Source organism: Gnatocerus cornutus, chromosome 2, assembly GCF_029298725.1.
Source record: "Gnatocerus cornutus isolate USDA-ARS CGAHR chromosome 2, icGnaCorn1.1, whole genome shotgun sequence".
NCBI classification, from domain to species: Eukaryota; Metazoa; Arthropoda; class Insecta; order Coleoptera; family Tenebrionidae; genus Gnatocerus; species Gnatocerus cornutus.
Window position 1 is genome coordinate 7,773,114 of NC_142234.1, and position 16,238 is coordinate 7,789,351.

Consider the following 16,238-nt stretch of genomic DNA (forward strand, 5'->3'; position numbering starts at 1 on the left):
AAACATGACCTCAATAGTATGGAATTCGAACAATATGTATTTGAACTCTTGTGTGAACCTAGCTCTTTGAATTGAAGAATTACTCCCACTACGTAGACCGTTACACACTGCCACATAAATGTGACTAAATAGTGTATTACTGGTTGCACGTAAAAAAGACCCAAATCTCAGTGCTTTTATTTCCAAATTTGTTCCACGCAACGGCGACGTCACTGTTTAAATCTGATTTACATTATACAAATAAAAAAAAACTTTGAAAAGTAAATTTCATAAATTATAAAAATGGTGGATGCACCAGGAAAATATCCTATTTTTTACACCTTAGTAAAAATTTGTTTTTTTTTATAATTTATTATTTCAAATTAAGAATTACCTAATTTGTTCATTTAAGCTAAGTTTTATTGCCGTTTTTTAGATTTGGCTGTGTGCAACGGACATGGTGATGGGGAATTAGGAAGCTAAGTGCAGGCAGCTAGCTTCCTAGCTAGCTTCACACAAGTTATTTTGGCTGACAGCTGACTTTCCTGTCAAAACATAACCTAAAACAAAAAACTAACGATGTTAAAATAATTTTAAAGCAATAATCACAGTTCAGTGCAATTTCTACGCAATTATTAAAAATGAATCCGAAAGCCGAAGTCGACCTACGAAATTTTTTTATTTTCAATTCTCTTTACGGCCCCAAGGAAGGGGAGGTAGGTTATTCGCCTCTCAATGAATTGACCAACCATTCTAACTTGTCTCTTTAAGGAACTGAAAAAAATTCTTTATTATTACCCCATTACTGATCATGCAGATGCACAAATCAAAAATGTGGGGCTTGTTGAAGGCATAATCCAATTTACAGGGTAACACTTCTCTAAAAACAACACTTTTTTAAACAAGGAATTGTAGCACTTTTAAACCCAGCAGTCCAGTAAATTCTCTTCACACACAAAAAATGCGCCAGTTGTATTTCCAGCCTGAGAAAAACTTCTGGGTTGTCATGGTAAGATTCTAAAACTCTCCTCTTGAAGTTGAATATGATTTTTAGACCCTTAATCTGCCGCATTTGGGCAAAGCGAAAGATAGTTCTAACCAAATCGAATATTTGGAAGATGACGTACAAGACAACGTATATGAAGCGGTTCTAAAACAAGCATACAACACCTACAGATTGTTTTGGGGCACCTTTGAAAATACCATTGAAAATAACGATGTCGGCACTCTAAAAACACGCTTAGAAAATTTTTATAAAGCTGTAAGCTGCAAAACACGTACTTATATGAGTTCACATTTTATTTTAGTATCTTAAAACGTTAAAACTCGCCCATGCCGACATACTCAACGTTTTTTGTGGCATCCAGTATTTGCCTTTGGACAAATTAACATTCCTCAAAGTTCAATGTTTCATTAATTCGTTAGAGTGCACGTATCCAGAGATCGCACAGACGGCATTTCTTTACAACGACCATTTGATTTGGTAGGATAATTCATGCCGCCAATTTTTATTCATCAATATTTTTAAAGGAGCGGTCTGGAGCCTCAAGACATGAAAATCGTATACCAGTATTTAGTTGGGACACTATTACCAGCAAATATGGAAACTGAATTGCAAGGGGGCTCCATGCCTCGCAATTCCATGTCTCCTTTTGCTGCGTTACACCACGGCCGTTTCATTACTGGTCCCACAAATTTGAAAGGTGCCAAAACCGTTGGGAAAATTCCAAAAGTGCATTTGTTTGCGTCGGGAAAAACAGAAACTTATCATCTTGTTGTCTACAGGGCTTTAAGCGCTTCTGTTTGCCTGTTTCTCAAAGGTTCACCTCCAATTTCTATTGATTTTGGTTCACTAATTTAATTTTAGTTGACCAGGAGTTGAGTCTGCAGTTGTTTAAAGACATGGACGAGTCGATAAGTCCAAAATTGACCACAATCGTATCGGATATTTCGGAGTATTGCTCCAAGCAAGTGATAACGCCGTCGAATGTCCCCGAGAACTCACCTAGATTTATATATTTCAATAAACTTAACTTGGCGTATAAAAGTACAGCGCATTTGGATAACAAGCAGGCGGGAAATATTGCGTGTACGAAAGAGTCTTTGAAAATTATGGCCGATATGAACAACCGGAGGGACCTTTTAGGACACTCGAGCGAGATGATTGTGAAAACTATGAACGACTTTTGGGTTGTCGCTAAAAATTCGAATTCAAGGGAGTTCTACGTGGCGTTGCAGCAGAAGAATGCGAGTCTTATCGATATAAGTGGTAAGTGAGGTCGATTCTCATGTTTTAGTTATCTTATCGCTTTTTTAGAGGAAATCAAGAAACTTTGTGATACTGAATTAAAAGGAATTTTTTTCCACCCACTATAGCAAAAACACGTCATATTAGAAAAATCTTTATTTACGCAATGTATCTAGTACAAAATAAAATAACTTAAACCTAGCCTAAATCACATATTGCATCTAAAGAGTATTTTTAATTCATTTGGGATAGATGTCAGTTCGGTGTGAGTCTGCGCGAAGAGTACGTTCAATTGAGAGTCGAGACCAACATTGTCCACCCTGATTACGTGAGCTTCGTTCTTATTGGGTAGTTTTTTAACAACAGCCAATCCGTACACCCTCATAAGACGTTCGCGCTGGTCTCCGCACCCACCGGGGATTTCTATAGCCACATGGCACATGACGTCAATGTGCACGTATTTTTCAATTGCATATTTGCCAGACTCGGTCATGATCTAAAAATAAGACAGTTTTGATTACTGCATTTTCTAGCAACCAATACTAGTACCTTTTCCATTCTCTCCTCAATTTGAGGTGTGTCACATCTAAATACTGACGCTTCTCCCAAAACTTGCTCTCCAGATTTGATGACAAACTTCATGTTCTTGCGAATGGCCTTAATTTGCAACCCAAGACCATCGGGATGGTTGTCAGACCACAGATAATTGTCAGGATTCACTAGAGAGTCGGGTTCGAAGGTCAAGCGTTTGGCATAGCCCATTCCAATGCTCAATAGTCTTAGCCCTCTACCTCCAAAGAGATGTTCTTTGCGATCGTTAGGGCGGACCTTGTAATGGAAGCCAGGAATGACGCGAGGGTCCACATAAGTACCTAATACCCATCATTTAATTGAAGGAACAACACTAGCAAAATTTTACTTACCGACAACTGGAAGCTCGTAAGGCTCCAAACCATGCATGGAATACTGCGTGGGCACATCATTGATATCTTCTCCCCTAACAGTAACTCTTCTGTGTATTTTCTGGATGCCAGGTCGCAACGAGTACCGGTGTCTTTGTATCACCACATTCAGTACCTTGACAATTTCGGCACTGGACTGGTGCTTGGACTTTGTGGCTACCACAACACCACTCAAGGGCATGGGCTTAGCAACTCCCGTTTCATAAAACTCAACCTTACCCGTGAATTTAACTTTGGCCCTTTTTTCAATATTACTTTTGCTGCAAACATTACTAATTTCAAATTGCGGTCCCTGAAAGAGTGAGCATCATAAGTAACCATTCTCTAACTATCGATTCGTTCGATAAAAGACTTACGACGCTGAGATCAGCCTAACGACAACGTATGAGATGGCCCTGGACGGATGGTAGTGTCTAAATAAACATGGTCGAAATGGCGCAAAATGGAACCAAAATGAAAATAAAAGAAGAGGACATTTACCTCCAAACGTAGAACTTCCAAAGTTCCCTGGGCTTCCTTATTTGCATCGAAGATAGTAAACTTGTCGCCGACGGAGATGACTTCCAATTCAAACGCGTAACCTTCAGGGCGGTTGTCACTCCAGAAATAATTGTTGTTGTCATTAAGGCTAGTGGTGGCTTGGAAAGTGAATCGACGGGCATAACCCCGACCGATGGCCTTCAAGACGAGAGCGGAGTCATTAAAGAGGCACTTGTTAGTGGTGGAGTCGTGCCCGATGGGTGGAAGAGGGCGTACGCGATATTTGAAGCCCGGGACAACACGGGGGTCGATGTACACCCCCACGACTGGCATCTGGTGGGGCTCTAGAGCACATACTGTATAGAGCGCAGGAAAATCGCCGATTTTAGAGGCGTCGAGAGTGGTAGAAATGGGCTTTGGTGCGAAGAACGCAGAGGTCTCCGGAACAACTTGCTCCTAAAAAAATAAAATTAGGTCCAATACAAAATCTACAAAAATAAAAAAAAAACACCTTTGGTTTGGTCTTATTAAAAAAAAACGTTTTTGAATCAAGCTCACACGCGTTGAAAATTTTATTTAAATGGTAAATTAACAGTCGGAGAAAACAAGGTTTCCCAGTGTTATTAATTTTAATGGATATTATTAAAAAACCACCCCTTACCTGGAAGCTACCCCAAGAATAGTCAATTTCCTCTTCTTTTCCTGAAGCTTCAGGTACGGCCACCAAATTCTTGCCATTGCTTCCATAACCAGCCTGCAAAACACAACATTCACCCATTTCCACCTTTCCCTTCGACTAACTTACGGCAACTGGTACTGCTAACAGTTCGGTCTCTGTAGCCAAATCGTCAAAGAGAGACGAACGACTTCTTTTAGACAGCCAGGAACGTTGCATCGCGTCTAACTTGGCGTCTTCTTGGACACTGGATGGGGACATCATTTTGCTAAAAAAAAATTACAAACCTTGCGGTTAAAACTGTTAGAGGTCAAAAGGCTCAAGAACACTACATGCAGACTCGGAAGCTTGAATTGTTAACGTGCGAGTCCAAGGTTCAAATCTATTTCTAGTGTGGCGCTTTAGTGTTTCCTTCTAATTTGATTTATTGATTTCCTGTGGCGTTTTTTTCTGAAGAGTTATGTCATCTATCATTGGTTTCTAATTAAGATAAGAGTCACTCAGTGGTGTTTGCTCAATTTCATTAACGCCGATAATGAGTGTACATAAAAATGGGATGGTTTATTAGCAGTTGTTTTCCAAAAGTTTCGAGAAAGCGATATTTGATATAAGAGAAAAACAGTTGCAGGATTATATCAAGGTAAACAGTTCGTCGAACTGGATAAAGTAAAAGATCGATTACTACGATTTGTTCATGGCTATTTTTTTTTACATATTTCAATCAGTTTATGATGTTTTAAACTTCCTTATGGAAATTATAGAAAAATCTTAATCCCCGGAAAATGTGTAATACCCTTGATTTTTTTACAATAATTTAATGGATATAAAACTGATTTTTTTTTAGTTTTTACAACTTTTTTGTGATAAATCTGAGTTGCTCTTTTTGCATTATAAAAAAAGGTCTTCGGAATCGAAATTTTATATTTGCTGAATGAGTTTGCATTCCCAAAACTCGACAAATACTCAATTTTGAAATTTCTTACTCGTTTATTACAATCAAGCAAATAGCATTTCCATTCGATTCAATTTATGGCATATCAGCGAAAACCACTTAAAAGATAAATTAAAATAAAAGCAACGGAATCCTAGAAATTATAGATAAAACACTATGCAACATAAGCATAAAACCACTTTTCTGTTGTTCATAAATTGCGTCTACAAAAGTTATGTAAGAACGTGTTATCAGGCACTTATTTATGTAGAAGCACTTTCTACAAATATTAAGGTTTAGAAAACGCCCTTTTCATAGAAATTAAAGGAGGTAAAACCCTTATACAATAGCAGGTAAAAATTCCGATGAGAAGTCAGGTAAGATTTAATCTATTTTTTTAAACAGGTCGTACAGTGAATAATTTTGATATATTTTTGGAGCACTGACCTACAGGTGTATAAAAATACGAATGTTGAACTTTATACATACGTACAACTGTAAATTAAGTGACTCAGAAGCGATAATAATAACTAAATTGTTGCACAATAGTCTAGACAGATGCATCAGTCAGGGTCCAAGAAAACGTTTGTTTGAAAGTGGAGCATTTTCTTCCTGGGGTGAAAGTTCTAGAAGGGTACGGCCCAAAGGCAACACAATGAAAATGCCACCACGTGGTAGAGTGAACGGTGATAACGGTAATTGAAATGAGCAAAACAGAACTTTCGAGAAAAGCAAACCGTAAATCCTTAAATATCCAATTTTAGTTTACAATAGAAAAAATGAAATTGTGAAAAAAAAATGAAGAAAAAGTTAACTTACCTCAGTTGAAATGTGGTCAAACTTTTGGGGAAAAAACACAAATTCCTGAGCTTTCTGTTCTCACTGGGCGTCTATTTCTCTTGGCGTCTCTTCACGAAATGCAATGACCACCAACCGCAGTGACAAGAATAACTTCCATTGGGCGTCGGGACTGGGGAGTTATAGAAGCAAGGCTGTCTTCTATTGGCTCACACGTGATCATGTCGGCAACACATGCACAGTCTGAGATGTTTGTAAATATTGTAAATTATAGATTACTAAGATCGCGTGGATCTTTTTTAATCCCAAATTATACTTGCAAATTTGTTGATTTTTTTAAACAGTACAAAGGTAATCAATGCTGCGTCATCGTGGATTCGCCTCAGAGGAAAGTTTTTAAAAGTTATCAATGAAAAATGAAGCAATTTGCATGTGACCTGATAAAAAGTTGTACATGATCAAATTATTATTGTTTGGTTGCGTGATAAGTAGACAAAAAGCTCGTGATTTAGTGGAAACTTTACAGTTCAGTGTTCAGTCTAGACCCATTTTGGGAAAATTTTGCAAAAGAAGAAAACTGCAATGAAAAGAGATTTTTGATTAAAAAAACTTATACAAAAGTGGCACAAATAGGATGGTGGCATTGACATTGACCATGAGTCTTTGAATTTATTAAAAATCAATAGGAGAAATTTTAAAGGAAACATTTGCCCCAATTATTGACTTTATTTCATTATATTTAGGATTTATTAATTTTACCTTCTAAACTTTGTTTGTATAACCTAATTTGTTGAATTATTCATTACATAGGTATATGAATTTGGAATAAAAATGAAATTACATGATTTCAACCATTGTTCTCAATAGCAGCGAATTTTTAAAACATTGCTATTCAAACTTTTTTTTTTCGGTTAAAAAAATACCAAAGGCAACACGTGCTTTATAGTTTAAAAATTTGTTAAACTCTTGAACTATTACGACCTCCAATATTGAACTCCATAAAACACTTGTCTTAATAACTATAAAATACTCCACGTCACGCACAAAAATAAAAAAGTCTTGATTGCCTTAAACAATATCTTTAATCAGCAATCGAGGACAAAATTTTGTATCAAAATCTCAACGCCCAAAAATTGCTTTAAAAATACTTTGCACGGATCTAATCAAACATTTCTTGTATTTGCAAAGGTATAAAAATAACGCAAACAATAATCGTAATCTTGAATAATATACAGGGTCCGGCAACACTTGTGTCCACCCCCAAAATAGTCTTTTATTTTAAAGTTACAATTTTGAAAATTTGCATACGCTCATAGTTGACAAAGCTCTAGAAGCTGACGCAAAAATTTGTTTTTTATCATGGTTTGGTTGGCGTCGCGACGCCTAAGAAGTATAATTTTTAGCAATTTTTGAGTTTTTGCGGAATTATTCGCGAAATCAATTTTTTTTCAATATAACTGTGAAACAAATATCTGAGTTTTTATTTTAAATCAAATGCTAATTGTGTTTAAAATTTGCGACAAAAACGTTGTTTTATCAAGTTAGTTTTCAAAATTATGGCAGCGCATCGGCAAACTACGTTTACACCAAAATTTCACAAGTCACTTCACTCACTCTTATAAAGGTTAATTTTGATTAACACGGGCATGTTGCACTTTATGGACACCAGAAATCGTTAATTAACATCGACAAAGCGACAATTTCACCAAGTAAGACTTTTGTTACAATCTAAAGCGAGCCAAAAGATAGATGTCATTTGTGACACAAGATGCTGACAGATGGGTGTAAACGTAGTTCCCAACTTTGACGTAATGAAATTGGAAACCAACTTGATAAAACAGCATTTTTTCCTCAAATTTTGAAGACAATTTGCCTTGAATCTAAAATAACAACTGAGATATTTTTAACACATTTATATTGAAAAAAAATTAAATTAGAGGTTGATATCACAAACCCTCACAATTAACTAAAAATGACATTTTAAGGGCGTCGCGACGCCAACACTATCAGTGATAAAAAACAAATTTTTGCGTCAGCTTTTAGAGCTTTGTCAACTATGAGCGTTTGCAAATTTTCAAAATTTTATCTTTAAAATTGAAGGCGATTTTAGGGGTGGACACAAGTGTTGCCGGACCCTGTATATGTATGTAAATAATATTAATAATAATAATAGGTATAAAAAATGTTTCTGCTGGTCACACCAATAGGCGACAAACTGTTCTATTTTGAAGTGGGCCAAAAATTTTGAACTTTGATTTGGCAGTTTGCGCCAAATAATGTTTACTGACATGCACTTTGTCCCTTAAGTTCCACAAATATCCGACCCTGTTGTTACAAATAAATTTCCCCTGCATTAAAAATAACCCTACGGAAATAAATTTTGACGTAACTAGAGTCAAAACAATATGATAATATCAGCTCCCCGCGTGTACCAACATCTAAATTTAATTTATTATTGCGACCTTTCAAAGTTATCGGTGATATCACAAGTGGTCACAAAAAATTATATCAAGACCCCCCATGGCCCACGTTTTTTTTCCTTATTTAATCACGACCAGAACTATAAAAGTTTAATTAATTATATACACGTCAAAATTAAGCTCTTATCAGTTTTAATTGGAAATTCAGTTACTCAGTTTTGATTTATTGGTTTGCGGATATTGCGCATTCTTTTTTGTTTGATAAGAAATCAGAAGACAATTTACTGCAAATTTTCAGACAGAATTTTCAGATCGAGGTCGATTTTTATTTAGCGTTGCAAGTCTAATAAAAATCCTTACCCTTCTTACCCAGCTCTAGCTAATAATAGCGATTCCGTCCTGAAAATCCCTAAGAAAATAAACTTCGATTTGACCGCTTTCCAATTTTTGCAGAACGATAGACATAAATAAATACAGTGAATATCCTAATAGGTACCTTGACCGCGACTTTGACCAAACACATTCCATATAAATATTATCAGATTATCACAATCAGTTTTGATTTAACCTACATAAATGATCGCTTCATTTGCATTGCGCATTGTTGCATATTTTATAAACAATTAACAATAGCTTATACCTACATTCCGATGATAATGCGCAGTTTCCAAGTCGAGAAGGCTTTCATTGCAAATTCTAATTTTTATTAATTTATTGATAGGTACATACGCAACAAATCTATTTTTAATAATACTTTGTTATAGTAGTTCAAATTTGAATCATGTAACTACTAAATGATCATTTACACTCGTATTTAACCCCGTCGTGTCATCAGACAAATATCAATAGATTACGCCATTGACGTAATATGGGTTTTGAGTTCAATTCTCTTTTAATTGACAAGGTCATCGCAATTAAGTTTTAGATTTAATAGAGAAATGCGTGTCATTTAAGATAATCGGATTACTGCGTCTGCACATTATCCAATAAATGTGTTTACACAAATAATAAAACAGCTAAGTAAAAGCAATACGAAATAAGTTGACATTGTTTTTCCGTTAATCCAAACATTTCTGTTATTTGGTTAAGCAAATAGAAATAGAAACCGTTGAGTGATAATAAGTATAGAAAATAACAATTTAGAAATTAAATTAGAAATTCACAACAAACAAATTAAAACAATTTTAAAAGAAACAAGGCAACTTTTCTTGAGTAAAATTAATAATTAAAACCGTTTCTTCTTGCGCTTAATTTCCGTTAGGCTCGTCTATGAGCTTAGGATCTTGAATTCCTCCAGTTGTGATGATAAAGGCTTCTTCTCTTTCCTCTAATTCTGGGCTGTCAATCAACTTTGCAATCCTCACATTTCCAGCAACTTTTTTCAACTGAACTCTAGTGGTCGAAGAATGAGCTAAAATATTTCCTCCTACGGGTTTACTACCCCCATCGCCTAAATTCAGTAGAGAGTATTTCATGTCGGAACTAATTTGGTTGGTTATGAAAACGGCAATGTTGTACTCTTCACTCATTTTTTGAAGAAGCGACATCATTTGACCCAGCTGTTGTTGTCTATTTACCAGCTCGCCAACTCCCATAAAATCGACCCGAAAAAGGGCCATGATAGAGTCAATGATCAGAAGTTTGAAAATTCCGACTTGTTCGTGGAATTTCGTGCCCACTCTGAAAATAAAATGTCATACAATAGAAGATGTATGAAAATCTTACTATTACTTCTTAAGAAGGTCGTACTGATGCTCTGAACTGTAAGCTCGAGCGTAGAGAACGTTCTCTAGGACATTGTGTTCGTCCAAATTGAAACGACGAGCTACATGGCGAATGCGATCAGGACGACTAATTAAAATTAAGAAAAAGAACTTGATCAAAAAGCTAAAGACAACGTTAAAAAGGATACAAAGTGTGTTCTGTATCTATAAACATAACTTTTCCTCCAGGATAACCATCACGTGGTTGTTGCGCCATGACGCACAAGGTATGAGCAATTTGAGTTTTTCCAGTGCTTGACTCCCCAAAAACTTGTGTGACAGCCATTGATTCAATTCCACCCCCCAAAAGGTTACTGGAATTTTTAAAATTAATTAACTTGCCATGAATGTCAAGATAATTTACTCCAAATTCTCGCTACCGGTGCTGATTTTAAAAACTTGTTTTCGTTCTTCGCTCACTTCTAGAGCGGTCATAAAGCGGTTATTAGCAGAAATACGCTGACAAATATCTTGGATTTTCTTTACTTTGTTAGCGTCAAAATCTTCGAGTACTGAAAGTTTTGCACGAGTTGTCATTTGAACCCCTTTGATGGTGTTAATGCCAATGCTGCGCATTTTTTCTATGTCTGTAACGGAAATGCCTTGCTCTGCGAGAAGGTAGATGTCTTGGAAGAAGGAGTCCTCCTCTTCTTCTTCTAGGGTTTCTTCAGTTGTGACGCTTTCGGCGGTATTTGCATTGTTTTGCTCGATCATCGTCTTTTCGATTATTTGAGACATTTTGAGTGTAAAATGCACAAAAATTGGAAGATATTAAGACTGAAAAGAAAAAATTAAAATGTTAAACCGACGCGGTTTCTGCGATGTCAAAACTCAAAAAAATTTTGGTACCAACCTTAACAACCAAACATCGCCAAAGAATTATACGATAAATATCCCATAAAACTTTAAAAATTTTATATATACATAATCTTTTATATAGAGTTTACTGAAAAACTTCTAACATGCAATAAAGTCTCCTCAAATAAAGAATCTTTTTAAATGATAAAAAATGTGATTTTCTAGTTTTTTAATATTTCTTAGCTTGGTAAACCTGCACGTCATTATTATTTGAGGTTAGTTCTGACTCTTCAAAATGAAAAATCATCTAGATTTTATAGAACGCTAGTTCGCTTTACAAAACTTTACAAAATCATAAATCCCACGCATTCTACAAGCAATGGCTAGTTCTGTGTCAGTTTTGGCCCCCAATGGTCGCCGGCAGACCGTCAAATGTACAGCGAATACAACAATAATGCAGGTAATAGTTCCCAGAGCTTTGAATATATGTTATAGAACTTTTTTAAGATTCTCGAAGAAGTGTGCCGTAAGCAAGGGTTTAGGCCTGAAGACTACGACATCAAGCACCATAACAAGGTTCTGGACACGACAATTTCGTTTCGCTTCTCAGGCTTACCAAACAATGCTCAATTGGAACTTGCCACAGCTACCAAAGCTCGAGTAGATTCTGAGATTATCTTAGCTTTAACTTTAGAAGATGGCAATCGTTTGATGGGGAACTTTCTACCTGATGAGACACTTTGGAATGTTTTAAACAAATTATGTCCTAGTGGGGTTAATCTAGCTGAAAATCCTGTTGTGGTGTATATGCGAAACGAGGTTTATGGCGAAAAACTCCAACAGACAACTCTTAGGACTTTGGGCTTAAGAGGAGGTCGTGCTTTGATGAGATTGATGTATAAAACCCCTGCAGAGCTTAAGACACAAGCTAATATTTCAGCGCCTTTACCATCTAAACCAGTGGAAGAGAAGCCTTATCGTGTTTTTAAGACTGAAACTGTGGCCTCATCTGATGAATCCTCTCATAAAACTGAAGCAAAATCTACACAAAATAGGACAGATGTGGATTTTTTGAAACTAGCGCGAGAACGAGAGAAGCGGAAGTTGGAGAGCCCTAGTAAAGTCCCGGAACCGGAAACTCAATCACCTAGAACGAAGCCGAAAATAGAGGAAAATGAGGAATTGATGGACATTGATATTCCCAAGGAACAGGAAGAAATAAAATCTTCAGAAAGCGAAGACAATTTCGTTTTTGTAAGAAGTTTAATTTCATTTGTGGTTTTTTATTGATTTGTTTTTAGTTAGGCGAGCGTCAAGCCATGCTTTTTTCTCTCGAATCTGCACGTTCTCTCCCCGCTGAGGATTTACCTGATGATTTCTTTGAGCTGACAATAGATGATGCTAAGAAAATTCTAGGAGACATTAGAAAGCGCCGCACTCAAATAGAAAACGCGAATTTGATGACATCAGCCATGCGAAACCTTGAAGAATCTAAAAAGCAGTTGAGACACTTGCATAAATACAAACAGTCAGTTATCAGAGTACAATTTCCGAACAGAGTTATTTTACAAGGAAGTTTTAAACCAATAGAAACCATCAAAGACGTCAAAGATTTTGTTAGAACTTATCTAGATGATGAGAATCAAGACTTTCATCTTTGTGAGTTTGACTTTTATTTTAGACAGACTGCTATTAATGTTTTTTAGATACAACTCCGCCAAAATCTATTCTCAACGAACCAGACCGGCTTTTGGAAATCGGTTGTGTTCCAGGGGCACTTCTACACTTGGGGACGGATTCTGATAACAGCATCTCACTAAAAGTTGAAGTCAGAGATAGATTCACTACAAATTCAATGGCAAGTCTTGCAGCGTCAAAATTAAGACACGAAACAACGAGAATTGAGGATAACCATGAAGTAGAAGATGACACTTCGATGGACACTATTAGCGAAGGAAATACAGCGGGACCAAGCTCTCAACCGACTAGTTATGAGAGGAAAGTCTTGAAATCAACGGAAAAAGTTCCAAAGTGGTTTAGGCCGTCAAAATAATTAATTTTATGTTTAAGTTTATACCGATTTGTCGCAATTTTGCTTATGGAATGTAGTTATATATAAAAAGTTGTACTATTTAATAAAAATTCAAAAAACTGCGGGCTTTTAGTTTTGTGTTGTTGGTACTTGAGAATTTAAACACGTGCGTCCAAAAAAATTCCTTCAATGGATTACAAGGATATGAAATTTTTCTCACTTGTTTTATTAACTGCAGGTGGTTTTAAATGTTTTTTTTTCAGAATTTCGTAATAGGCCAATTAGGTAATCATAAACTAGTACTTTTGTTTTTTGAACTGGCACCCTTGCTTGTCATTCATTCAAACGTCATTTAAATATTTGATTATTTTCATTCAAACTAACAATGGCAAGTAATGTTAACGTTCTTGAATCAGTGCGTGAAGATGATTCTGTTGAATATTTCCTCTTTCCGCCCATTGACTCTCGTGATGACAAGGAACAAGAGTTAGCGCTAAATCGATTTTTAATTCAAGCGGAGAAGATCGTTGAGAAATACACGAAAGAATATTTGTGGCACAAAGACGAGTTTAAATTAGCAGTTCGAACATGGATCAGTAATTCATTGATTCATGACAGCGAAGACAGAGGTGATTATTTTATGTATGATTCATTTTTACCAAATGTGCCATTGAGGTTATAAACAACAAAGGACTTTTCAAGTGACTTCAGATTTTATTGTTTTATTAGTCATGATTCCTTGAACAGATTTTGCTATTACTGTTATCGATTTGTTTATGCAGTTGTCATACATTAAAGTTCATTCATGAATATTCAAAAAATGTTTAATTTCACACCGCTGATTTTATTTATTAATTTCAGAATTCCTTCCTCCGCATCTCTACGGGGTGACCCATTTCGGTGATAACATAGAAGACGAATGGTTCATAGTATTCCTCCTCCGCGAGCTCACCAGAGGAATCGACGGATTAATAGTCCGAGTTTACGACTCTGACGGCGAATTCCTTCTAATCGAAGCCGCCGATTATTTGCCATCCTGGGCTGACCCCTCCACTTGCGAAAAAAGGGTAACATTCCCAAAAAAAATACTCCAAAATCTCATTTCTTTTTTCTAGGTTTATCTCTTTCAAGGCAACATCCAAATCATCCCCGTCGTAGAATCCGAGCCGTCACAAATTAACATCACCGATGCACTCTCCATCATTACTAACAACCCCACTGAAACTCTCGCCGCCCCTAACATTCAAAACAGCATAACGAGTAAATTGCAAGACTATCCTGAAAAAATCCGCTCCAGTTTATATCGAGCCACCGCTTATTTGCCGGTGGGGGTGGCGGCGATTTTGTCCCACAAACCGAATTTGATAGCTCCAGCTGTGCAGGTTTTCTGTAACCGGGATCCGGTCGATGCGAAAACCTGCAAAGCGATGAAGTATTTTCCACCGGAAAATCGGGTTAATGCGAGGGTGACATTTACGAAATGTTTGTACGCGATGTTGACACATAGTAAATACGTTCCGGATCGAAGAACAGGGTGGAATTTACCAAAAACTGATAGTCCGCAGTTTAAAAGCCACGATTTGGGGGTGAAAATAGCCTGCGGGTTTGAGATTTTGGCGGCGGAGGCGAAACCGAGCGCCGACGTTGAGAACGACAAAGGGTGGCACAACTATTTGGGGAAACTAAAAGAGAAGAACTACTTCAGGGGGTTGTTGGAGAACTCGCGCGACTATAACGATCTTCTGAACAAAGCGAAGGAATATTATATCAATCATCGCGATTCCATGCGGTATGCACCCCCAATTGGTATGGAAATCCTCCAACTTACTCAAACTTTGGATTACAAAATCGACGAGTTGAGAAAAAACGAAGCGCAGCTTCCTCCAGATGACGACGACAGTTGGTTAAACATCACCCCTGAGGAACTAGATAAAATGTTAGAAGAGAAATACGGTCAGAAGAAGTTTGTCACTATTAACAACAACAGTAACGCCACCACACTCACCGAGAAACTCAGTCATTTTTTGAACCACGTTTCCGATATCGACGGGGTTGAACATCCAAATCTGGATAACTCTCCTACACGTCCCCCACGTGGTGTGAAGAAACGTACCAAAGTCTCCTTCGCCCAAGGCACAAAAACCGAAACCACTCCCAACAATCGAGTTAGTTTTGATCCGAATTCTTTCTCTTGTGCGGTCCAAAATATTCTTAACTTTGTCATTCCTGAAGATGACAGTTGGGATCTGGATTCAGGCTCAGATATGAGCGACTACGGCGATGAGAACGTCGAAGAAGAGGCATACGAAGACGTGAAGAATAAGATGCGCGAGTACATGGAACAAATGGACAAAGAGTTGGCGAAGACCACGATTGGGGAGAGTTTTGAGAAGAAAAACGGCGACGGGTTTGAAGATATCGAAAGTTTTAAACCGGTAGACATAGACATGAACGCTTTGAAGAATATTTTGGAGAGTTATAAAGCGCAGATGGGAGAAGCTGGGCCTAGTACTAACATGTTGGGGCCGATGGGGGTACATTTGGACGACGAAAAGGAAGATAAGTAGATTTAAGTAGTTAGAAGGCACGTAGTTTTCGAATTTACAAATCACGACGTTTAGTGTGCCAATAATATACTGCCAGTATATTAATGCTTTTTATTTAGGTTGTTGCTGAAGATGAAGATTGAATTTTATGGAGAAATTTATCGATTTGTGTTACTACTTTTAGTTTAGGTGCAAAATTTGAAGCAATAATTGTGGATTGCAAATAGACTGCAGATTGATACTGTAGGCATTTTATACAGGGGTTTTATACTATTTTGTCTGAAAAAAAAGCTTTTTATATTACTAATGCTTGAACACGTTTTGAATGTTGTAATGTATCTGTGCCAATAGTTGGTCAGTGATCAGAATATGAAGGTGATTTTTAAATTCAGAATTCAGGAATAATAAATAAAAACCTTTTCCGTATTTTTGATACATCGTTCTCCAACTGCGCATTTTCGTTGCAGTCGTACAAACACCCCTTGAGATTAACAAATAGTTTTCCAATCTTCTACCGTTTTTCTTTCTAGTCTTAGTGTTAGCAATACTTTTTTTGTACTTGACATTTTTACACAATCATATCAAAATAAATACTTAAAAAACAG

The 16,238-nt window shown here is 36.7% G+C and overlaps 5 protein-coding genes across 5 annotated transcripts; 3 read left to right on the forward strand and 2 right to left on the reverse strand.

The window, feature by feature from the left end:
* Positions 1 to 493: 493 nt before the first annotated feature.
* Positions 494 to 2,428, forward strand: Ccz1 (vacuolar fusion protein CCZ1). The gene is made up of 8 exons (XM_088029270.1): positions 494 to 695; positions 751 to 848; positions 895 to 988; positions 1,034 to 1,240; positions 1,287 to 1,462; positions 1,510 to 1,799; positions 1,847 to 2,248; positions 2,297 to 2,428. Exons 1-8 carry the CDS (start codon positions 621 to 623, stop codon positions 2,353 to 2,355), a joined length of 1,401 nt encoding a protein of 466 aa, XP_087885396.1. The 5' UTR covers positions 494 to 620; the 3' UTR covers positions 2,356 to 2,428.
* Positions 2,369 to 6,263, reverse strand: LOC148178514 (uncharacterized). The gene is made up of 7 exons (XM_088029268.1): positions 6,096 to 6,263; positions 4,475 to 4,613; positions 4,331 to 4,423; positions 3,670 to 4,125; positions 3,151 to 3,481; positions 2,777 to 3,099; positions 2,369 to 2,723 (listed from the first exon to the last, which is right to left on the reverse strand). Exons 2-7 carry the CDS (start codon positions 4,607 to 4,609, stop codon positions 2,436 to 2,438), a joined length of 1,626 nt encoding a protein of 541 aa, XP_087885394.1. The 5' UTR covers positions 4,610 to 4,613; positions 6,096 to 6,263; the 3' UTR covers positions 2,369 to 2,435.
* A 2,051-nt stretch (positions 6,264 to 8,314) lies between these two features.
* LOC148178515 (meiotic recombination protein DMC1 homolog) lies at positions 8,315 to 11,189 on the reverse strand. The gene is made up of 5 exons (XM_088029788.1): positions 11,111 to 11,189; positions 10,622 to 11,034; positions 10,407 to 10,571; positions 10,226 to 10,345; positions 8,315 to 10,174 (listed from the first exon to the last, which is right to left on the reverse strand). Exons 2-5 carry the CDS (start codon positions 10,993 to 10,995, stop codon positions 9,742 to 9,744), a joined length of 1,092 nt encoding a protein of 363 aa, XP_087885914.1. The 5' UTR covers positions 10,996 to 11,034; positions 11,111 to 11,189; the 3' UTR covers positions 8,315 to 9,741.
* An 85-nt stretch (positions 11,190 to 11,274) lies between these two features.
* Positions 11,275 to 13,208, forward strand: LOC148178516 (tether containing UBX domain for GLUT4). Its single transcript, XM_088029325.1, has 4 exons — positions 11,275 to 11,515; positions 11,563 to 12,309; positions 12,357 to 12,714; positions 12,762 to 13,208. Exons 1-4 carry the CDS (start codon positions 11,435 to 11,437, stop codon positions 13,106 to 13,108), a joined length of 1,533 nt encoding a protein of 510 aa, XP_087885451.1. The 5' UTR covers positions 11,275 to 11,434; the 3' UTR covers positions 13,109 to 13,208.
* Positions 13,209 to 13,407: 199 nt separating this feature from the next.
* ecd (ecdysoneless cell cycle regulator) lies at positions 13,408 to 16,237 on the forward strand. The gene is made up of 3 exons (XM_088029152.1): positions 13,408 to 13,716; positions 13,949 to 14,154; positions 14,203 to 16,237. The coding sequence occupies exons 1-3, from the start codon at positions 13,473 to 13,475 to the stop codon at positions 15,652 to 15,654; spliced, it is 1,902 nt and encodes a 633-aa protein (XP_087885278.1). The 5' UTR covers positions 13,408 to 13,472; the 3' UTR covers positions 15,655 to 16,237.
* Position 16,238: the final 1 nt, after the last annotated feature.